The 24580-nt window shown below is 47.5% G+C and overlaps 1 protein-coding gene across 1 annotated transcript in view; it reads left to right on the top strand.

The window, feature by feature from the left end:
* CACNA1C (calcium voltage-gated channel subunit alpha1 C) overlaps nt 1-24580 on the top strand; it is a 2189932-nt gene that overhangs the window by 698487 nt on the left and 1466865 nt on the right. The window contains exon 3 of the mRNA XM_085652198.1: nt 17954-18057. Within this exon, the coding sequence (XP_085508324.1) occupies nt 17954-18057 (104 nt within the window). The remainder of the gene's footprint in view (nt 1-17953; nt 18058-24580) is intronic.

Here is a 24580-nt window from a genome sequence, read left to right as displayed (position 1 = left end):
TTCAAGCCCATGATTTTTGTCGGTAGGTTGAAGTCCAAGTGCTAGGTTGAATTTTTTTTCTTCAAATTACTATAATTTGAAAGACTTTCCGTTTGGTAAATGTAGTTCTTTGATTAATATCTGGTTGGTCATTAGAATGTTCCTGATATGTAGGTGGGATGACATTCAAGACATTTGATGAAAAGTTAGCTCCAGCGAAAATCTGCAATGAGGTTAATATCTGAGATGGTATGTTTATGAAACGTCAGCCTCTGAGACCACATATAGTGTGTAAACTGAAATGAAACCTCTGCTTGGTTAAAAGAGACATTCTCCTTTCACAGAGGTCCAGACGTGGTGACGTGACGCGGCCTAAGAGGTTACTTCGGACCTCTTCTGGTGTGTGAGGCGTTATACTTGGTCAGACCACCGAGCTTCTGTAGAGAAGCATTTTACTCCTAAATCTTGTAATGAGATCTCCACAGCTAACAAACAGCCTCTTATTTTAGGGGTGTCCAGTGTATGGCCAGGAGGGGTGTGCACAGGCCAGATTTGAAGAAGGACCACTGGCTATTTAAATGACTTTAGATTAACAGGATGCTTCCGGAATGTGGGGATTCTGCTAAACTGGCCTGGATGCGATCTTCTTGGACCTACACTGGGGAGCCCTGCTATAGCTGGTGGGACCTGTAAGGAAATCACTCGTATCTCCAAATCATTTGTACAGAGTTCTGTTTTTATTTAATACGCCAGTGCATGCTGGGAGTTGCCCTGTCTGCCATGCTGGGCCCCAGATATCGACCTGCGGTGGTTTGTAAAGGGTCAGCCCGGGCCTGGCCGCGCAATGGCCGGTGCTGTCCACTCATCCCCGACCTGACGTCAGCACGCTGGGATTTGTTTACTCTCTCACTCCCGTGTGTCTAATTGAGCGGCTTGCTTAATCCGGGTGTTTTTACCAGAGTTCAAAAAGACTCTGTGGGAGACAAAAAGATTCACCAGCTAAACACGTGCAAACAAAGGGATTACGGGAAACCCAAAGCCTGCGCGCGGCCTTCGAACAGGCCCGCCTGTGCCCTTTTAGGAGAATCATGTCTCGGTTCCTTGGAGCCACACGTGCAGACAGATACTCGAGACACAGACAGACCTGGACACGTGCCCTGGCCGGCTTCACGGAAGAGTCCTCGACCCTACAGGGACCCCTTAAGAATGACATCTGTATGTACACAAAACACGGCTCTAAAACATGCCTTCAAAAGTCTGTCAGTTTCTTCCTTTCAAGGCCGGGAATCCAGCGCCGGAATGTGATGGAGGCCGGGGGTGTAAACTCATCTCTGTTGTTTTCAGCATGCGCTTCTGTGCCCTCCCCGAGAGAGCGTAAACTAGCGTGACGTCGCCTCCCCGAGCTCCGCCTCTCTCTTAGTCGCTCCGTTATGGACGAATGTGTTGTAGGATACGAGACACACCCTGAATCTTCCAATATTTCTAACTGACCAGCCTTCAAATGGCCCTCTCTTCTCCGCCATCACTTCCCAGTCAAAAAGTCTTCAGTATGTACCAGTGGTCTTATTATTTCCGGTCAGGGTGTAGTGGAAGTGACATCACGTGTCCTATCACTTCATGACATCACCGTAAATCGTGACGTCATACAACCTTTGAATTCCATGATGGACTAGTGTATTTTTTTTATTACTAAAGGTGGCCGAATGTTAATTAAAAGTGACAACAGTCCCAAACAACCTGCTGTGAAAGCCAGCAACAGATGACGGCTATATTTATTTCAAACAGCTGGAATGAAGAATCCAATATTTTGAATTGATGAAACCACACAAAATGCTGATACATATCGTGACGTTCTTCGGGCTTTAAATGACCTGATATAAACAATAAATACAAAAAAACGACAGCGGTCACAAAATAAAGCCAAAATAAACACTCCAAGCAGCACACACTCAATAAACATGAAAGAGGGACTTAAACTCCTGTTTAAACAAATTCTTTTTAAATACAGTAATGCTCCACCTAAGCCACCTTACTTACTGAGTCTAAGGTGTGGAAAGGAGGGGATGCACATGATTATAATAACTCAATCAAAGCACTAAATGGATTGCCAGATGGAACCCCGCTTTTCTAATGAACTTGGGCCACCCTTTAAAGGGAAACGGCCGGAACAACACGGGTAGAGCCACACGTACCATTCCAACGCAAGCGCAATCACGCTTGCCTGAACCACACATGTGCCTTAACCACGCTCATGCGTGGTTAAGGCAGATAGCGCGGTCTAGTGTGTAGATGAGTGGGGAGAGGATGAGAAAGCGTCAGAACAGGAAGCTCCAGACGTGGACAGGTCAGTAGGGCTGGGACCAGGTTTTGGGGGGGGGGTCGTTTTTAAGGGTTGGGAGTCAGATCTAGGGATTAGGGCAGGGAGATCGGGCAGTCTTATGAATAGGGGGTAGGCTTTTAGGGCTCGGGCCTTTTTAAGGGCTGGGTTTGGGGGGGCTTTTTAGTGGTGAGGGTAGGATTTAGGGCTCAGGGCAGGGAGAGGGGGTTGGGGTCGTTTTTTTTTTCAAGGGGGCAGGGTTTTAGGCCTTAGGGCAGGGGGCGAGGTAGGGGGAATAGAATTTTAGGGCTTAGGACGAGGAGTGGCGATCTTATCCACGAATATTCCCTTACCAATCATGCCATTACAACAAAATTGCATGGTAAAGGCATGCGTGGTAAAGGAATGCATGGCTAAGACACATTCGTGGTTCAGACTGCGTTGTAGAGGCATCCGTGGTTTAGCCATGCGTGCCTCTGTCATACCACCGCCTTAAACATCTCTGACCAAAGGCAGTCAGGGATGGGTTGGAGCTTGTATTATTGGGGAGGCCCCCAAGCATCTATCACTTGAGATCTTGTGAGGAGCTCTTTGGCTCTGCTGTAGCTCTGCCGTGGGTTAGCGATGCCTGACAGTTTGCCACAAGCAGTTCCTCAAAGGCACCAGCCGTCTCAAGGGCCAATGGGCAGATAAGAATGTCTGGATAGCCATTTGTTACCCCGATATTGCCACACCATTAATTGATGGATCACCCAGCTCGCGTGTTCTCACATCACCTCCAGCCTCCTGTTTTCATGAGCTGTAGCCAGGCTGCTAAGTGATTTAATTGGCTGACTGTACAGATCTGGCTTGGGAATAAGGGAGCAGTCACACACCAGCAACCTCAGAGACTTGTTTGCCCAAAGGGACAATTATCAATGTTCAAACACTTAAACACTGTTGTCAACTCAGCTCCGTGGCATGAAGAGTCTTGCTCACTTGAAGCCGGTCCAGCCCCAAAGGAGCGATACTTTGCATAGACATTGGTGAAACATGGGAAGGGTGGATAGAAACTATGAAGTAAGTGTGAAGGGTGACGCTGGGAATGAACCAGTGTAGCAGGGCTGCCCTCTCGCCGAGATGATCTAAAACTAAGCATCAAAGAAGACACAGCAACTCACAAAAGGTTGATTCGAGCAAAGAGAGTGGCACTGATAGAAAGTAAAGGTGACTCGAGCATGGAGGGCGGCATTGGCAGGAAGTAAACATGACTCAAGCAAGAAAGGCAGCACTGATAGGAGAAAAGGTGACTCGAGTAAGAAGGGCAGCACTGACAGGAAATAAAGATGACTCAACCAAGGATGGTGGCACTGACAGGAAGAAAAAGTGATAAGAGCAAAGAGGGCTGCACTGACAGGAAGTAAAAGTGACTCTAGCAAAGAGAGTGGCGCTGATAGGAAGTGACGGTGACTGGAGGAAGGTGGACGACAAAGACGAAGTAAAGGAGACTCGAGCAAAATAGGCGACACTGACAGGAAGTAAATACGACTTGATCAACTGTAGCACAACTGATGGGAAGTAAAAGTAACTGGAGCAAGAAGGGTGGTAATGACAGGATGTAAAGGTGACTCGACCGAAGATAGCGGCACTGACAGGAAGTAAAGGTGACTTGAGGAAGGATGGCGGCACTGAAAGGAAGTAGAGGTGACTCGAGCAAAGAGGGCGGCACTGACAGGAAGTAAAGGTGATTAGAGCATAGAGGGCGGCACTGACAGGAAGTTAAGGTGACTCGAGCAAGTAGGGCGGCATTGACAGGAAGTAAAGGTGATTTGAGCGTACAGGGCGGCACTGACAGGAAGAAAAGGTGATTCGAGCATAGAGGGCGGCACTGACAGGAAGTAAAGGTGATTCGAGCATAGAGGGCAGCACTGACAGGAAGTTAAGGTGAGTGGAGGGAAGATGGCGGCACTGATAAGAAGTAAAGGTGACTTGAGGAAGGATGGCGGCACCGAAAGGATGTAAGGTGATTTAAGCAATGAGGGCGGCACTGACAGGAAGTAAAGGTGAGTCAAGCAAGGAGGGCGGCACTAACAGGAAGTAAAGGTTACTCGATAAAGCAGCGCAGCATTGACAGGAAGTAAAGGTGACTCCAGCATAGAGGGCAGCTGTTGTAAATAAAGATAGGAAGTCCAGGTAGATTTCCGCAGAAGTTGCACACGCTGGTTCTTTTCCTTAAAATCGTCACCAAAATATGTTGTAAATAATGATAGGAAGTCCAGGTAGATTTCCACGTAGAGTTATTATAAGCAAGATGTTACAAGGTTCAGCCCCACAAGGAGCAGCCTCCCTGCTGCTCAGCCCTCACTCCAACTGACACCTCTCTCATCCAACCTTCCATAACCAGCTCTCACACCAACATTCCACTCCACAGACACACAGGCTGAGCAGCAGGTTTAACAGCAGCACTGACAGGAAGTTAAGGTGAGTGGCGCGAAGATGGCGGCACCGATAAGAAGTAAAGGTGACTCTAGCAAGGATGGCAGCACTTACAGGAAGTAAAAGTGACTCGAGCTAAAAGGACAGCACTGACAAGAGGTAAAGGTGACTCGAGCAAGGAGGGCTCCACTGATAGTAGGTAAAGGAGACTCAAGCAAGGAAAGTGGCACTGAAAAGAAGTAAAGGTAGCTTGAGCAAGGTGGCACTGGTAGGAAGTAAAAGTGACTCAAGCTAGAAAGGTGGCACTGACAGGAAGTAACGGTAACTCGATCAAGGAAGGCCACACTGATAGAAAGTAAAGGTGACTCGAGTAAGGTGGGTGGCACTAAAAGGAAGTAAAAGTAACTCAAGCATATAGGGTAGCACTGAAAGGAAGTAAAGGTGACTCCAGCAAAGAGAGTGGCACTGAAAGGAAGTAAAGGTGGCTCCAGCAGGGAAGGCGACACTGACAGGAAGTAAAGGTGGCTCGAGCAATGATAGAAAGTAAAGGTACAATTCATACTTGAAAATGTATTTTTGCGAATTCACCAGAAAAATGTTGAATTACCCTGGTGAAATGATTCTGAGATACGATGGGGAGATAATAAGTCACCTTTTGCCATGTGTTGGCACTGAGAAGCAAAGACACAAAACAATGGGGTTCGATGCGTGGCCACTGCCACACTGGACTTTAATATCACATTCTGTGGTGTTTGATATTCAGTCCTTCTGAGAACAAAGACGCGGGCAGGGTCTAATACATGCAGTGGGTTCATCCTGTTGCACAACCGAGATTGAGTGTGTGCCAAGTGAGGCCCTGACTCATGCAGAGACTCTGGCCCTGGCATAGCATGGGCAGAACTGGGGAGACCATGGGCGCAGCAGAGTAAGAGAGCACAGAAAATTTGACTTCTTCGCATACATTCATGTGGGTGGCACTGAGGAGAACAAGTGACAACACAATAACCTTTGCCACACAAAGCGGTGTTAGCTGGGGTGCGCTGGATGCCGTATGTTTAGGTACTGTATCTAACATCGGTCCTTTTACAATCAATAGTGTGCCAGAGAAGGGTCGGACCGCACTTACTGCTCCTCTGGTACACTTACCATCCATATCTGGGAAAACTCACACTCTTGGCATTTCCTGTGACTTTCCATGTGTTGGGGTTTTCCCAGAGGTTCCCATGAGCTCTGCGCCTCCTGGCGGTTGAGCCGGATCCATGGTGGGACAAAGTGTCTGCTGCTGAGAGAAGCCCTGTCCGCCATATGACAGTACCAGTCAAAGGGCCTGGTTTAGATCTTGGCAGATGGGTTACTCCGTCACAACAGTGAGGGACATCCAGTCAACTGAGATATATAAATCGCATAGGATATAATGGGATTTATATTTTGGCTGATGAGATATTCAGCGCCGTTGTGACGAAGTAACATCTCCGCCAAGACAAAGACACAGGTTTTTGAAAGTTGCGAGGAAATTCAAAGAAGCCTTCCTAGGGCAGCACAATGGTAGCTTTCCGTAACGCCATGAAGACACATGGTATCAACTTTTATGTAAAGGGACAGTTAATGTTCATGGCCACTGCGGTGAGTCGTGGTAAAGTCTCCTGTGAGATCCTCTATTGATGGGAACCGGCATTGTCATTCGAAGAGCCAGAGCAAATACACAGAGATCGGATAATATAACACTGTGAAGAGGAGACAAGCTTCCCGCAGCAAAATACAACTGCGTTGAGCCCAGGTAAAGGCCAGAACTATGGTAAAAAGAGAAGGAACTAACTAGGTGTAGCTTGAGTGTTGCTCTACCTATCAACCTCCTGCTTCCTTACCAGAGCCTCACGCCCTCATATGGGAAGGAAAGGGCTGCTCGTTCAATCCTCTCCCGAGCACGGTTACTCTAGGAATCCCTTTTATCATTCAAAGCGAATAAGGTAATGTGTACCGGACACAGTCATGTGCACAAGATCAACCAGAATATAGAAAGCCAAGCTGGGAGCCAAATTTACTGCCTCTGACTTCTAGTCCTGGCCTCTTTCTATATCACAAGACATGGTCTTTGGATTCATTTGATAGTGGAAACATAAAATTATTTTTTGCATTTAGGAATTAAGATAACACTGTGGTATTTGAAAAACCAGTATATCAGCTAGAATGACGTAATGTAGGTTACGCGTCTGACCTCCTTAGCCGTTTGATAAAGGTGGACTAATTGTTGTTCAGATGACAGAATTAATTTCTCTATATAGAGCAAAGTAGGTCGAAATTTTCAGATTTCACCCTAGAGGGCTGGAGGTAAAATGTTTTATAAATCTGAGCAAATGCATGCAAAAAGAACAGAACCTTGCGGGCTCTCTGTGGTGCTGGCCCGTCTGTGACATGCCCTCCTTTCAATCACGTCCTTAAAGATTCAAAACTGGATGTCTGACCATCATCTGAAACTCAACCCAACTAAAATAGAATTTCTTTTGAACTCACCTACGAAAGCAAAAACTCCAGTATAGGAATGGATGGCCAACTTTCCCACCCTGGATGGCTGCCCGCCATTATCCAGAGTGCTAGATTCCTTTGACAATCAACTTAACCTCCACAGCCACATCACAGCCATGGTCAAAAGTGCACAACACCAACTCAAGAAGCTGTGGGACGTCAGACAACTAATCCCGGAACAAGATCTCAAAACAGTGGTGCAGTCTCTCGCCCTCTTCAGACTAGATTACGAAATTGCCCTTATCTCAGGCATTCCAAAAAGTTCATCTAGGCCCAGTGAGAGAAACTCTCCATGCAGCAGCGTGTTTCGTATTAGGTCTCAAGAAACGTGACCACATTTCCCCAGCCCTACCATTGAAGCTCGGGCCCAATTCAAAACTGCCTGCAAAAATGTATGTATTCTATATCGGGTAATTCTGTATAACACTCTCCGAAGTCATAGAGCACTTTGCAGAGAAGTAGAATGATATTGGGAGATAGTCACCAGTTACAGGTCAGAAGAAGGTACACACATTGGGCTAGGATTTGGAGCGCGGGCTCTGACGTCATTGACACTATTTCACAAGTTCCGTGATGCATCTGGCTGGACAGGGGATTTCTTGTCTTTTTGGGGCGCTTTGTGACCCTCCTTGACACTACCTGTTTGGCAGTGACCCTATCTGACACGGACCCACAGTCACACTAGCCCGCTTTGAAACTAACCCTCTGTGACACTGACTCTTTCTGTCACTCTATAGCACAGCCCACTGCTAGATTCGCCCTCAATGGCACAGACTTTTCTGTGACACAGATCCTCAATGACAGGGCCCACCGTGATATGAACCCTCTATGACACTGACATTCTGTCATAATTACCCTCCGAGATATTGATCCTCTGTGGCATTGACTCTTTGGGGAAAAATGGCCCTCTTTGACATGAAACCTCGGTGACTCAGACCCTTTGTGACACTAGTTCTCTGTGACACTGTCCGACACAGGATCCTCGTGGCCGGAGGCACCGTCACTCTTCTGACACTTGCTCTGTTTGACCCCGGCCCGCTCTTCCATTGATTCTCCGTGGCAGTGGCCCTCTGTGATAGAGACTGGAGTATGGTACTAAACCCCTGTCACTGGCCCTCAGCGACACTTGAATGTGAGTCACAGATTTGTATGTGACACTTGCCCTCTGTGACACTGACACTCTGTCACTTATCCTCTGTGACACTGACTAAGTCACTTACCTTCAGTGACAAAGGCTCCTACATGAAAATGACCCCCTGTGACGCTGAATCTTTGTGACACTGACCCTCCAGGACATTGGCAGTCTGTGACACAGGCTCTCATTTCACGGCTGAAGTGTCACACTTTGACAGTAAACCCCCATGACACTGACCCTCAGTAGCAGTAGCCCCCGAACACTGCTCTCCTCTCATCATAGCCCCTGAGACTGTCCCTCTGTCACTGTGACTCTCTATGGCACTAGCTCTCTGCCACTCTAGCTCTCTATGACACTGGCCCTCTGTCACTGTGACTCTCTATGACACTAGCCCTCTGCCACTCTATCTATGACACTCGCCCACTGTGACACTGACTCTCTGGCACTCTTACGCTCTATGGCACTTGCCCTCTACCACTCTGGCTTTCTATGACACTACCTCTCTGCCACTATGGCTCTCTATGACACTACCTTTCTGCCACTCTGGCTCTCTATTACACTGGCCCTCTGCCACTCTGGCTCTCTATGACACTGGCCCTCTGCCACTCTAGCTCTCTATGACACTGCCCCTCTGTTGATGTGACTCTCTATGACACTGGCCCTCTGCTACTCTGGCTTTCTCTGACACTACCTCTCTGCCACTCTGGCTCTCTATGACACTGGTCCTCTGCCACTCTGGCTTTCTATGACACTACCTCTCTGCCTCTCTGGCTCTCTATGACACTGGCCCTCTGCCACTCTGGCTCTCTATGACACTGGCCTCTGCCACTCTGGCTCTCTATGACACTGGCCCCTGCCACTCTGGCTCTCTATGACACTGGCCCTCTGCCGCTCTTGCTCTCTATTGCACTGCCCCTCTGGCTCTCTAAGACAATGGCCCTCTGTCACTTAGGCTCTCTATGACACTGGTCCTTTATCACTCTGACTCTCTATGACACTAGCTCTCTGCCATTCTAGCTCTCAATGACACTAGCCCTCTGCCACTCTGGCTCTCTATGGCAGAGGCTCTCTATGACACTGGCCCTCTGTCACTTAGTCTCTCTATGACACTGGCCCTTTGCCATTCTAGCTCTCAATGACACTAGCCCTCTGCCACTCTGGCTCTCTATGGCAGTGGCTCTCTATGGCACTGGCCCTCTGTCACTTAGTCTCTCTATGACATTGGCCCTTTGCCATTCTAGCTCTCAATGACACTAGCCCTCTGCCACTCTGGCTTTCTAAGGCACTGGCTCTCTATGACACTGGCCCTTTGCCACTCTGGCTCTCTGTGACACTGGTCCTTTGTTGCTGTGACTCTCTATAACACTGGTCCTTTGTTGCTGTGACTCTCTATGACACCTGCTCTCTGCCAATCTGGCTTCTGTGACTGGCCCTCTGCCACTGTGACTCACTTTTAAAATGGCCTCTGTGACGCTGCCTGTTTGTGACACTGACATTCTGCTCAGCCGCACTGGCCCTCAGCGGCACTGGCCTCCATGAGCCTATCCCTTCCTCACACAGGACCTCAGCGGCACTGGCCTCCATGAGCCTATCCCTTCCTGCCACTGGCCCTCTCAGACACTGGCCTCCATGAGCCTATCCCTTCCTGACACTGGCCTCCATGAGCCTATCCCTTCCTGACACTGGACCTCTATGGCACTGGCCTCCATGAGCCTATCCCTTACTGACACTGGACCTCTGTGGCACTGGGCCTCTGCAGCACTGGCCTCCATGAGCCTATCCCTTTCTGACACTGGCCTCCATGACCCTATCCCTTCCTGCCACTGGCCCATTGCGGCACTGGCCTCCATGAGACTATCCCTTCCTGACACTGGCCCTCTGCAGCACTGGCCTCCATTAGCCTATCCCTTCCTAACACTGACCCTCTGTGCCACTGACCTCCATGAGCCTATCCCTTCCTGACACTGGCCTCCATGAGCCTATCCCTTCCTGACACTGGACCTCTATGGCACTGGCCTCCATGAGCCTATCCCTTACTGACACTGGACCTCTGTGGCACTGGGCCTCTGCAGCACTGGCCTCCATGAGCCTATCCCTTTAAGACACTGGCCTCCATGACCCTATCCCTTCCTGCCACTGGCCCTCTGCGGCACTGGCCTCCATGAGACTATCCCTTCCTGACACTGGCCCTCTGCAGCACTGGCCTCCATTAGCCTATCCCTTCCTAACACTGGCCCTCTGTGCCACTGGCCTCCATGACCCTATACCTTCCTGCCACTGGCCCTCTGCGGCACTGGCCTCCATGAGCCTTTCCCTTCCTCACACAGGACCTCATCGGCACTGGCCTCCATGAGCCTATCCCTTCCTGCCACTGGCCCTCTGTGACACTGGCCTCCATGAGCCTATCCCTTCCTGACACTGGACCTCTACAGCACTGGCCTCCATGAGCCTATCCCTTACTGACACTGGACCGCTGCGGCACTGGCCCTCTGCAGCACTGGCCTCCATGAGCCTATCCCTTCCTAATACTGGACCTCTGCGGCACTGGCCCTCTGCAGCACTGGCCTCCATGAGCCTATCCCTTCCTAGCACTGGCCCTCTGCGGCACTGGCCTCCATGAGCCTATCCCTTACTGACACTGGACCTCTGCGGCACTGGCCCTCTGCAGCACTGGCCTCCATGAGCCTATCCCTTCCTAATACTGGCCCTCTGCGGCACTGGCCTCCATGAGCCTATCCCTTTCTGACACTGGCCCTCTGTGGCACTGGCCTCCATGAGCCTATCCCTTCCTGCCACTGGCCCTCTGCAGCAATGGCCTCCATTAGCCTATCCCTTCCTAACACTGGCCCTCTGTGCCACTGGCCTCCATGAGCCTATCCCTTCCTGACACTGGACCCCTGCGGCACTGGCCTCCATGAGCCTATCCCTTAGCTGACGCTGGACCCCTGCGGCACTGGCCTCCATGAGCCTATCCCTTCCTGACACTGGTCCTCTGCGGCACTGGCCCTCTGTGCCACTGGCCTCCATGAGCCTATCCCTTCCTGACACTGGACCCCTGTGGCATTGGCCTCCATGAGCCTATCCCTTCCTGCCACTGGCCCTCTGCAGCACTGGCTTCCATTAGCCTATCCCTTCCTAACACTGGCCCTCTGTGCCACTGGCCTCCATGAGCCTATCCCTTCCTGACACTGGACCCCTGCGGCACTGGCCTCCATGAGCCTATCCCTTAGCTGACACTGGACCCCTGTGGCACTGGCCTCCATGAGCCTATCCCTTCCTGACACTGGACCCCTGCGGCACTGGCCCTCTGTGCCACTGGCCTCCATGAGCCTATCCCTTCCTGACACTGGACCCCTGTAGCATTGGCCTCCATGAACCTATCCCTTCCTGCCACTGGCCCTCTGCAGCACTGGCCTCCATTAGCCTATCCCTTCCTAACACTGGCCCTCTGTGCCACTGGCCTCCATGAGCCTATCCCTTCCTGACACTGGACCCCTGTGGCACTGGCCTCCATGAGCCTATCCCTTAGCTGACACTGGACCCCTGTGGCACTGGCCTCCATGAGCCTATCCCTTCCTGACACTGGACCCCTGCGGCACTGGCCTCCATGTATCCCTTCTTGACACTGGACCCATGCGGCACTGGCCTCCATGAGCCTATCCCTTAGCTGACACTGGACCCCTGCGGCACTGGCCTCCATGAGCCTATCCCTTCTTGACACTGGTCCTCTGCGGCACTGGCCTCCATGAGTCTATCCCTTCCTGCCACTGGCCCTCCGTGACTCGGGCCTCCATTAGATGGCCCTTCCTACCACAAATATGGAGAATGTGCCTCGGGTTCAAAAGAGTTTCTTTGGTTTCCCTGCATAAGGGGACCCTCTCACTGCCTTCTGGTTCCAGAACAGGCTGTTTTTTTTGTCTGGCATTTCTTTACAGATGGACTTCTTTCTCCCACTTCATCTACCATTATGTCACCATGCCAGTCCCCCCTCCGCCCACCTCCCTTTTCTGCATGAAACGCTTAATCAATTAACCCTCTTTAATTAAGCAGCTGGGAATCCGTGAGCTCAGATGAGCTCACTGTCAGTGGTGGAAGCAGGGAATCTACCAGCAGAGAAGGGCTGCTGGGCCCACTGGACATGGCCACGTCCATCCTGCTCTTCACACCCACGTGCTGTCCATCCTGACCCTGGGCTCTCTCCAGGGCTGGCCTACATATCACCTCCACTGCAGCCTCTTGCACCCATCCCCTACGCTTCCTTTGCTTACACACGTTCACAGTGTCGGACTGGAGCAGAAAATAGGGCGGGCGCCAAAATAAAAGCCATAGTGCATCAGGAAGCTAAAATAAAAGGTGGCCCCATTTGAAAATAGAGCAGTTTTGTACTTGTAAAGGCACTTTTTGTAGGTGTTTTGGAAGGTACGGGAGACTGCTTCCATTTGTGCTTGCTCCAGTCAATGTTTATGGTAATATCTGGGAAATCAACCAGACAATAAAACAGCCCACAAACCTCCCAAGAACCGGCCACTCACGGACCGATTGGAGCAGCCCCTCAGCAGCAATGTAGAGCACGCTTCATCAGTGTGGAATGCCTCTGCATGGGTCATACGAGAAGCCTTCGTTGCAGGGCCCTGGTACTAAAGTAATACAATTACCAATATTCTCCCCAACAGTGTTTGATTTTCATCTCTCAAATATCAGCTTTAAATATATTTTCGGAATCCAGCTGTTTTTCTCTATACAGCAGCATATGAATTCTGAAAATTTACTCATTTTCATTTCAAATACACGCTTTTCTAATTTGGAACACATTTATTAATTAAAATAAGCAAGCACTTTTAATTTAGTTCACTGGGCAGCACACAGGAGAGCTACTTACAGGTAGCTGGAGAGTTACCAGTAGCTTGTGAGCTACTCGCTGGAGAAGCCTGGTGTAGAAGATAGATGTCTGGACTCCACTCTAGGCAAATAGTCCCGCAAGAAGGGGGAAATCTTGCATGAGGGGGGAACTGAGCAGGCGAGAGCTTCAAAGCGATAACCTGTTGACCACTTTGTTTGAAGGAACAGCTTCCCTTTGCCACTAAGTGCCTCTAAAGGTTCTCCTTTGACTTTCTTTTTCAAACTTCACATCCATTGAACTTTAAGCTTGTGAAGATTAACATAAAATTATGCAGAGATGCAAGTTAGCTGACTTTGAAACTGCACAATCATCTTTTATCTGCAAGTTGTTCTATGCCTCTCCGTATACAACATTGTGCTCTCTCCCGCCCCCACCCGTTCCACCCAGCCCTGGCTGCGCTAAATCTATGCAGGCACCAGCTAAGCGACTCCCCCAGACTGTCATGATGACAATGTTTCCACCTCTTCTATGTAGTCAACCCAACAACAGATATTTATTTATCTTCACACAGGGCGAGCTTTCCCATCAGATCATCTGCAGTGTGACATATGAGGGAACTTCAGGGTGACACAATGGACAGATTCCATCCTATTCCTCAGAACTGACTACATTTCCCATCACACTCTCCTGACGATCATTTAGTCCAATTGTTGGCCACTCTATCAGTCTGGCTCTTCTCCTAAGGCTGCTCAGCTTCTCCCCATAGTTTTGATGTCAAACGCTATTGAAGGTTTTACTGATGTGCATTCTCCATTCATTCACTGAATAGTCACCTCTTCCCTCAAGTAGGCTGTCGCAGGGCGTCTCCTATGGTGGGTGAAGGCCCTTTCTCCTACTCTCAACACCCTACTTAAGCAGCAACCACAATTTCTGTTGGTGTGAAGTCACAAGCAGGGCTGGCTCCTCCACTAAGGCGGAGGAGCGTCTCCCCACTGCTCTCAGACCAGTGAAAAAAGGAAAAATAACATTGTTATTATCATTTTATTTTTCTTAGCTCTGGGGCTAGATTAGGGTGGGGTGGGGGTGGGTCTGGGCTCAAAGGGGGAGGAGTGGTGGGCAAACTCTAAGTGTGCATGATGATTTGGTCAGCTATCTTGGGCCGGCCAGTCAGGCGCACTTGCCATGTTCCCCATCAGGCTGTAATGCACAGCCTAGTGGGGAACATGCCCAGGCTCCACTGACGGTCTGAGCGCCGAACACTGGCGCTCAGACCAATCACAATGCTACATTGCAGCATTGTGATTGGCTAGGGGAGCCTGTGGGCCTCCTGCTTCCGGTCTGGGACTCATCGGAAGGGAAGCGGAGGAGAGGCACGCCGGCCGAAGAGGTAAGTGTTTTTCTAAAATAGTTTTTTTTTTTCAACCCCATTCCCTACCAGCCACCACTGCTCACAAGCAACCCCAAATTAACCTGTGATTAACCCTCTATTAGCTTGGTGCAGAAGCAGTCAGGCTTAACTTAGAGGCAATGTGTAAAGCAACAATGCAGCACTTCAAACATTAATAAAGTGAAAACACCGCACAAGAAAACTCCCACACCAGTTAAGAAAAATAGAGTAAGATTTAATAAATTATTTGAAACCAAAATAACAAAAATCCAGCAAAACCGAAATATGCAGTTTTAAAGATTCAGCAGAGCTGGGAGGAGATGCGTTGTGCTGCATCGGTTCTGCCCAAAGAGCCATAACTGGGCTGACAGAGCACCTTCAGGCTCACTTTCAAAGGTCCAGGACTCGGGTGCCTCCGCTTAGAGGGCAAGGCACACAGCAAGTAGAGTTCATGTGCTGGGTTCAAGATAGTTGAACACCTTTCTGTCCCAGAGGCTCTGATCAGGCTCTGATCAGGAGGCCAGCAAACTTTCCCTTAGATGGTGGTCCTGGCATCAAGATATACGTCCAGTCCTTCACTAAGGTAGCAGGGCAGAAGAGTAGCAGTCCTTGTTGCAGAGCAGCACAATAGTCCTTCTGAGCCTTCCACAGGTCCAGAGGTGTACTGAAGAGTTGGGCCTGATGCTCCACTATTAATACCTGGTACCTACTTACAAATAGGAGAAGGTTCTGGAGGTTTCCACCCTCAGGGGTGTTTGGCATTTACTGCCTCCCTGCCCTGGCCCACAAAAGACTAGTGTCAAACCCTTTGTGAGTGTGCTCAGGCAGAGCATTTGTGATGTGCAAGTGTGGTAGGAGACAGCTCCGTCCCCCACTATTCAAGTCAGCGATTGCCATCCGGCCAATACCTGTTACCCCTTTGTCTGACTGTCTGGGAGCAATACAGAATGACTAACTGCCAGCTATAGCTAGTCATGTTCCCCAGGATACAGGCTGCAGACACCAAAGCGTCAGGACAAGAAAATACCAAATTTCTAAAAGTGGCATTTTAGGAATTTTGACTTAAAATCTGACTTAACCATTAAAGAGGATTTTAAATAATAATTCTTTAGACACCAAACTTGACACTCCTACTTGCTCCTAATTGAAAGGTATCACTTGTTGAAAATAACAAGGTAACCCAATGTTATTTTATGGGAGAGTTAGGCCTTGTAGTAGTAAAAAACACATTTTAGACTTTTTCACTACCATGACATGTAAAAGTCAAAAGTACATGTCCACTTATTAAATACATTGCACCCTGCCCAATAGGCTGTTCAGGGCCAACACTATGGTTGACTTATATGTATTAAAAATTAAGGTTTGGGCCTGGCAAAAGGTTGATTTAGCCGGGTACAAATGGCAGTTTAAAACTACACAAAGTCTGCAATGGCAGGCCTGAGACATGTTTAAAGGGCTACTTAAGTGGGTGACATAATCAGTGCTGCAAGCCCCCTATTATTTACTTTGCAGGTAGTACCACTTGACTAGGGACTTACAGGTAAGTAAATGTGCCAATTGGGTGTAAGTCAATTTCACCATGTTTAAAGGAGAGAGTAGAAGCACGTTAGTACTGGTTAGCAGTGGTAAAGTGTGCAGAGTCCTAAAAGCCAACAAAAAAAGTGGTTCAGACAACAGGTGGGTGAAGGTAAAAAGAGCAAAGACCAACACTGGGATATTATTAGTTCCCGCGAACCTGGTGTTCCCTTGGTTACAGAAACATGGCTTGCCCCTGCATGCAACCCTACTATTGCGATCACCATTCCCCTGGCTATACATTTATTTGCAGGGCAAGTGCATTAAAGCAGGAGGTGGAGTTGCGATTATTTATCGTGCGTCCTCTCCGGGTTCCTCCTGAGTTCAGACACCTTCTGCTGGGCAGAGGATGTAAGTTTTAAGATTGGATCTGGAAGCATGGCCGACACCACATCGAACCAAGAAAGACTTTTGTTCAAAGTTGTTGGACCTTCTGGCTTTGCTTGCACTCAAATATCAAAAGCCGCTAGGTGAGGCGATTTCAACTTCCACATGGAGCTGATCAATAATTTAGACACCAACACCCTTCGTACCACGGAGAGAGGGAGAGAGAGAGAGAGAGAGAGAGAGAGAGAGAGAGGGAACTCACACACTCTGGGCTCTTTTACTGCACAAAATCCAGTGGCATATAAACCCACATTTCACAAGGTTCCATGAAAAATAATTTTTGGGTCCTCTGAAACACGGCTTCCTTCATCATAATAAGAGGCTCATAATGTCTCTGCAGAGCTTTGTGTGTGTGTGTGTGTGTGTGTGTGTGTGTGTGTGTGTGTGTGTATTTATATATATACTTTTTTAGAGACTGTCTAAAGGACGCCAATGTTTCCAACACTTCTACTTATTCAACTCAATGAAAGATCTTTATTTATCTTCACGCAGGCCGAGCTTTCCCCTCAGATCATCTGCAGTGTCACATATGAGGGCGCTGCAGGGTGATACATTATGGGGAGACTATAGGTATAAATACATACACATATATGACAAGCCCAGTTGAAGTACGTGGGGGAACAAGCCCCTGAAGGGTTTTCTTCTTCTCAAAGGGGATGAGAAAGACAGTAACCTCCTCAGGCCATGCCATAATTGGCACTTTTTTATTCCTGTCTTTCACATGACATCATGTACATCCTGGGTGCATTTGCCCATGTCAGCTTGACTGTGTGAAATACATCCGTGTTATCTAGGGGTATCTTGTAAGTCCTTCCTTCGCTTGTATCCCTGCCGCCTTGTACCACGCTGTTTGCTTTACCGCTAGGTCTAATCTTTATAAATACATAAACGTGTCTATGATTTTCGTGTTGCAAAGGGGTAATGGCAAATTAAGGCCCGCCCAATAATTTCTGCAATAGTATTTTTTTTAAATCGACTCTTTTTTTATGGAAATGCAGATACTTGTTTACAAAAAAAGGGACAACACAGCTTAACAATACACGAGGGAAAGTGCCTCTGGCCTGGGCGGTATAAATAGCATCGAAACAAACAGCGCCAAGTAAATAAAGCAGGACGAAAATCTAAATAAACACAGGAGAAAACTTTTCAGAAATCTGTGTTTACCCTGGCACGCGACCGGCTCGCACTGCTCTTGACATATTAGGAAGAATTTTGGCTTGGGACGTCTGAAAGCACTTTGAGAAAAAAACAGAGCAGATGTTTCATGTCAAGCGAGGCCTGGAATGCTTTCTGCACGCGGTCTTCTTATGAATAAATGCCGGGTTCTTTCTTCTCTCTCTATAGCGTGCACGTGTCTGTCATTCGAGGCATTTTCCTTAACTCCTCTCCTCAGACCCTTCGAAATTATTATTCTCCTAACTATTTTTGCTAATTGTGTGGCCTTAGCGATCTACATCCCGTTTCCGGAGGATGATTCCAACGCCACCAATTCGAACCTGGTAAGTGACCGCCTTCCCGCCCTTTCCGCTGCTTGCTTGTTATGGATGCTTCCTTAAACTGGCGCCATCTTGTGATTCATGGGTGCACTAAACTGTTACTGCTTCCTGTGTCCTTTACCTTTGACCCGGAATGCTTTTCATTTGACTTCTGTTCACCTGCAATTTGCTGATACCATAGACGAGATTGACAAAATCTAGTCAAAGACAGCCACGTGTCCTTCAAGCCGCCATTTTGTACCACTTTGGCTTCTACATGGTGCCTCTACTGTTCTCAAACTGCTCAATGCATTTCATGACTGGAGCAGCCAATCGAAGGCTTTCGCTTCACTGCACAAACGCTAAGTTAATGTGATGTTATCTATTCCTCATTAATGTACCAAAAATAACATAGTTTGTTCTGTGCAGGCACAGCAAAAGTTTGTTGTTTCTACCACTGCAAAGCAATAAAGGGCTGTAACATTATAACTTTTTCTAGTGTGAATAGCAGCAATGTGCACCTTTTTTTGCAGCTATACAATATATATACATTATCACTGTGACTTTCTCTGCAAATATATACCCACAATTGGTCCCTTTGCATGTAAGTGTACAACAGTAATGTAGCTTTTGTTGCAGATGTAAAAGAGACGAACAGCCACAATGCAGCGTCCTGTCGAGGAGCGGCAACAGTGATGATGCCTTTTCTCTGTATGCGCCACATCATTGTGTTTGTGGTAAAAGTGTGCCATGTAGTGGCAGCTGTACTGCATCTCCATGATAACCCCCAACCCGAGAAGCAACTCTTATTGTTAGACAATGCCACGTTCAAGAGTGTCGACCCAAGGTACCAAACTCTTGTGGCTCTCGCATGACCTTTCAGCATCCGTGGTATCTTGGAGGTGCTGTAGCGATGGACCGTGTGTCTGAGTTCCAGTCTTGGAGCGCTCTCTGCAGGGGTTCTTGCATCCAAAGACAGTGGTGGTTTCAAAGCGGGGCTGGCACTGGGTGGAGGCTGTGGCTGAGGTGCCAATAAAAAAGGGTGCTGGAAGACCTAACATGTGCCTTGGTCAATGCTTAGTTCCACACGAGCCCACTGAGCTGCCTTATTAACTCAGGAGCTGGGTGGTGGGGAAAATATGACACCCCCTGCCAAAGTGAGGAAGACCTGGTACATTATCACTTTTTGGTTTGTCAAAAAAAAGCAATGCCACAGCATTGAAATGGTAGTACCAGTCAACGTGATCCAGCTGTGGCATGTGCAATTCTAGACAGTGGAAGATAAATGTGCAGCAGAAAAAGGAGTACTTTGCTTGGTTACATCCATGTTAATATTTAAAATAAGCATTGGCTAAGGCAATACCCGCCATCTGACACCAATAACCAGTTTTAAAGATGCGAGTCAAAGTAACTGGAATGTTTTCCACAGCACAACTGTATAGGGAAGCACCTGACTCTTGTAGAAAACTTTTTTTAAACACATGCATTCAAAAGATCAAGAGTAGAAAAAAAAATGTGACTGGTCCACATGTATTTCCAGGATGGAGAGAAGTGGAGACCTCGAGAATAGCATGTCTTAGAAGAAGGCTGGTTAGCAAAGTGCTGGTAAATATTTCAGAGTGAGAAGGCCTTTTCAACTCCATTATTCCTTGAAGTGAGTCCTGAGAGCCCTCACCTCACTCAACAGTGGAAATAAACAGCATGGTTCACTCTGGGACCTGCATGTATGGATTAGGCTGTGCTGTTCCTTCACCTGCAGCGGCTATAAACACAAATATGTAATATGAACCTGAACACAAGTGGCTAGAGTCCACCCGTGAGCTAAAATCACAGGACCGAGATCTTGTGAGGATGGCAACAGTTGTTTTCTTTTGCCAAGTGACTCTAGAACAGAGCCTGTGCCGCATTATGCAATTTGTTCTCACATCTTTTAAGTTATACTGTGGTAATGTGTTAATATAGGTTTATTAGTAAGTATCTCATAAATAATGTGTTTTATTGGGTCACATTTACTTTCACTGGCATGGTATAAATCTATAGATCTATATTACAAGCATGGACACATATATCATCTGTCAGGTCCCTTTAATTCTGCAGGACCCTCCCCTGTCCCACCCCCTGGAGGCACCTGGTGACCCATGCCAGTCCTGTGCTGAGAACTGCACATACCTCATCCCCTTCATCCCCTCTCTATTATGCTGTTAAGCTGCTGTGAGTCCACAGAGCTGTGTTTATGCTGTATCTATGCAGGACACCTCTGTGCTGCCACACAGTACAGCAGCCCCACACGGTGATGGCGAGGGGTAGTAAGGGTGGGCATCCTAACATGGCACAGTGCACTCTAGCTGTTTATGGAGACAAAGAGCTTGACAAGTAAAATGAATCTGTGGTTTCTTATTCACCACTGCAGCTGATGCTGTTCAGAATTAACATTCTTGGCAGGCCTTCTGCATTAATTAAAGCCAGATGGAATACTTTGTTCTCTCTGTGGACTTGAGGCTACTTCCGGACCTGTCCGCGAGACAGGAAACACACTGTGGCCCTGAGTGCCGGCGTGCTGCCCATAACACCAATTCCTGTGGTCTTTGGGGTTTATGACTAGTAACTGTCCACAGCCCACTGTGGCACCGCTGGCTGAATCACGGCTTCCTCCTGTTGGGTTGATCACACTGGGTGATACTGAGCGCATTATTTCATCTCTCTGTGCCACTAATAGAGATATGTGGCACAGAGAGATGAAAGAGTGCGCATGTTCCCAAGCACTGAATCAGCAGAGTGGTGTTAACATAGTAGAGTGGAGGAGAGAGACACATGGCCCACTCAAGGCTTGTGCATCACTTTTGGGCTTTTCTTTCTACATTATGGCACTGGTACTGGGCAAAGGGGTTTCAGAAATGAAAAAAATTAAATAGTTGACTGAGTCTATTATATCGTCCTCTTGAGAAGGCATACAGCCAAATTTAGGGTACGGTAATGGAGATCGTGCAGAAAAACACCTCAACCTCTGTCCATGGCTCCAGCGGCTGAGCTGTCCTCTTTCGGGTCCTATCAATGATGGATGCCCAACTGACAGAGGCACCTCTCCCCACCGCCAGGTCTGACACAGATGCGGTGGCAGCTTCTCCATTCATGGATGTGGAACTGGTACCCTAAACTGGGCCACAATTTCGGGTAGAGGTAGATTTGTGAAAGGCTGCCATGGAAATGGTGACCGGCCTTCACTGTAAATTAAGTATAGTGTCCCCCACGTGCTGGGAAACACCCCAGAATGTTAGGAAGACTCACCTGTCGGTCCTGACAATGTACTCCTATCGTTGGATTTATCATTCAGTGGCCACTGATGGCAGCTGTGGGTCTACCATCTACCGCTGATGAAACGTCTTACCAGCTTGGCTTCTCCCATGATAGAGGCCGATGGACTTCATTGCAGAACAGCTCTTCAATACTTGTAGACCTCGCTGTAGAACAATACGACACTGCATATGGGCCTATGTATACCAGAGCATATCTACACCTGTACTTTATTGTATACCTACGTAGCACCCCCCTTGGACTTAATTATCGACCAGTACATCTCTACCCATAGACTTCATCGTGGAACAGTACGACAATGAACATGGGTCTACTTTATACCAGTGCATCTCTACCCATAGCCTTCATCGTAGAACAGTACGACAATGAACATGGGTCTACTTTATACCAGTGCATCTCTACCAATAGACTTCATCGTAGAACAGTACGACAATGAACATGGGTCTACTTTATACCAGTGCATCTCTACCCATAGCCTTCATCGTAGAACAGTACGACAATGAACATGGGTCTACTTTATACCAGTGCATCTCTACCCATAGCCTTCATCGTAGAACAGTACGACAATGAACATGGGTCTACTTTATACCAGTGTATCTCTACCCATAGCCTTCATCGTAGAACAGTACGACAATGAACATGGGTCTACTCTATACCAGTGCATCTCTACCCATAGCCTTCATCGTAGAACAGTACGACAATGAACATGGGTCTACTCTATACCAGTGCATCTCTACCCATAGACTTCATCGTAGAACAGTACGACAATGAACATGGGTCTACTCTATACCAGTGCATCTCTACCCATAGACTTCATCGTAGAACAGTACGACAATGAACATGGGTCTACTTTATACCAGTGCATCTCTACCCATAGCCTTCATCGTAGAACAGTACGACAATGAACATGGGTCTACTCTATACCAGTGCATCTCTACCCATAGCCTTCATCGTAGAACAGTACGACAATGAACATGGGTCTACTCTATACCAGTGCATCTCTACCCATAGCCTTCATCGTAGAACAGTACGACAATGAACATGGGTCTACTTTATACCAGTGCATCTCTACCCATAGCCTTCATCGTAGAACAGTACGACAATGAACATGGGTCTACTTTATACCAGTGCATCTCTACCCATAGCCTTTATCGTAGAACAGTACGACAATGAACATGGGTCTACTTTATACCAGTGCATCTCTACCCATAGCCTTCATCGTAGAATAGTACGACAATGAACATGGGTTTACTTTATACCAGTGCATCTCTAAACACGGACCTCACTCTAGTCCGACGTGGCATTAGTCATCTACCTTGTTGTGGGCCCAGTGTGACTTGGCACAAGGGCCTCATGTAGAGCATTGCGGCTCGACGAAAAGCCCTGATTCTGAATTGGTTTTAAGCTTGTTTTTTACTTGAGAAGGACATAGTGTAGGACATCGATAGAGAAGACATGTCCAAACTCGAAAAGCTTAAATCATGGCAGAGTGGGTCTGATGACTCATGTGTACCTTTGAGGAGAAAACAAAGTACAATTGTAACAATGGTCGGTATGTTGTATGGAGATAGGCTGATCCATGTTTGAATCGGTTCCATATAGTGGTGTACGAGGTTTCAGACATTCCATGTCAAAACACAGACCATAAAAAACATATTAGCAGAAACAAAGACTCCAAAATGGATTTGGCCCCAATCTGAACTTTAAATCTATGTATACATTAATGTGGAATTTATGTAGCACCAATGTAGCCAAAGGCAAAGATGTCGGGCTTCTTTACAAGCCCCTTGCCCCGGAGGTTGGTTGTTTCGGACCCTGGTTGCATACTTGAAGGCCTGTTACTGTGTTTCCTTTTTGTGCTACTTCTCTCCAGGCTGGTGTCCTGACTGCGAGTGTGGGAACAGCCAAAGAAGGTGGTGAGTTTGTCAGCTACATAGATGAGGGTAGCAGTCATGATAGAATTGTAGATTTTACAGCTGTTTTTGGAGATGGTTTGTTCAGGGTGAATTCAAGTGACTTGCTATTGGGTGAACATTGTAGTTTAAATCCATCCACATTCATGTAATTGAGCTAGGTTTGGACTCGCTGTTGACTTGCATAATAGCATACATTCTGTTTTCGGGGTTGAGCTTCAGCCAGGTGCTGGACATCAGGCCTCGGTGAGGTGCAGGTAGTGTTTGAGGCGTTGGACCTCTGAAGCGTAGGACACTTTCAAGTTGACTTGTGTGTCATTGGTGTATTGGTGACATCTGATGCTGTTATCTGTAAGCAAAGCCCCATACATGTGTACCGACAAAAATTAACACTCTACTCAAATCCTGCGCCATTTCCACACATTTGAGGACTTGGTTAATTTAGTATTATAACTCAAGTCCTATTCTCTAACTCTAGTCCTATTCTCTAACTCTAGTCCTATTCTCTAACTCTAGTCCTATTCTCTAACGCTAGTCCTACTACACCCGAGGTCCAGGTGGAATTTTTGTATCGAGATATTTATGTATGCTCAAGATTTTGCTAGTCTCTGTTTTGGAATGTCTGTTTTTGAATTTAAATGCTTTTGTATTCGATGTTGTCATATGCAACCAGTTGCATACACGTGCACACTATGTTTTGAAGAATGACTGGTGCGTGAATCGCAGACACAAATCGCATAGGCAAATTTTCAAAGATGGTTTTATGTGTTGAAAGCGGGTCATTAGGTTGCATAGTACATATTGTTGATATAAACTGCACAAAATTGACTCAGACAAATATAAAAAGTGATTGGTGGTTAAAATGATGTTCCTCTTGGAAGATAGTGGCTATTGGCATTGTGCACAAATGGCTGTTTATTGGCCCTATATGAATATGACTGCCATCTGAAATTGTGTTGCTTCTACATGGAAAATACTGCATACATCTGGAAAGGTAATTTCTCACCCTTTGCATTATATAACCATTTAGGAAATGTAGAATGTTGTCAGTATCAAGAAAGGCATGGTTTCTTCAATAATAATGTATATTTTCTGAAAAAGAATGATTTATAAATGAAATATCCCTATCTGGTAAGGCAACACTTCACCATCGACATTGCCTATGTCATCAGTGTCCAGAAAGGCGTTGTTTCTTCCATATTACTGTCCATGTCTGAAAATGTTATTATTCACGTCTGGTAAGGTACTCTCTCACGCGAGGCCGTGTATACGTATGGGAGGACACTAGTTCACCAGTGGTATCCGAAGCTTGTAATGTCTAT

This window comes from Triturus cristatus, chromosome 4_1 (assembly GCF_964204655.1).
Source record: "Triturus cristatus chromosome 4_1, aTriCri1.1, whole genome shotgun sequence".
Lineage (NCBI taxonomy): Eukaryota > Metazoa > Chordata > Amphibia > Caudata > Salamandridae > Triturus > Triturus cristatus.
Note: the sequence above shows the minus strand (reverse complement) of the source record. Positions and strands in the feature narration are given on the sequence as shown.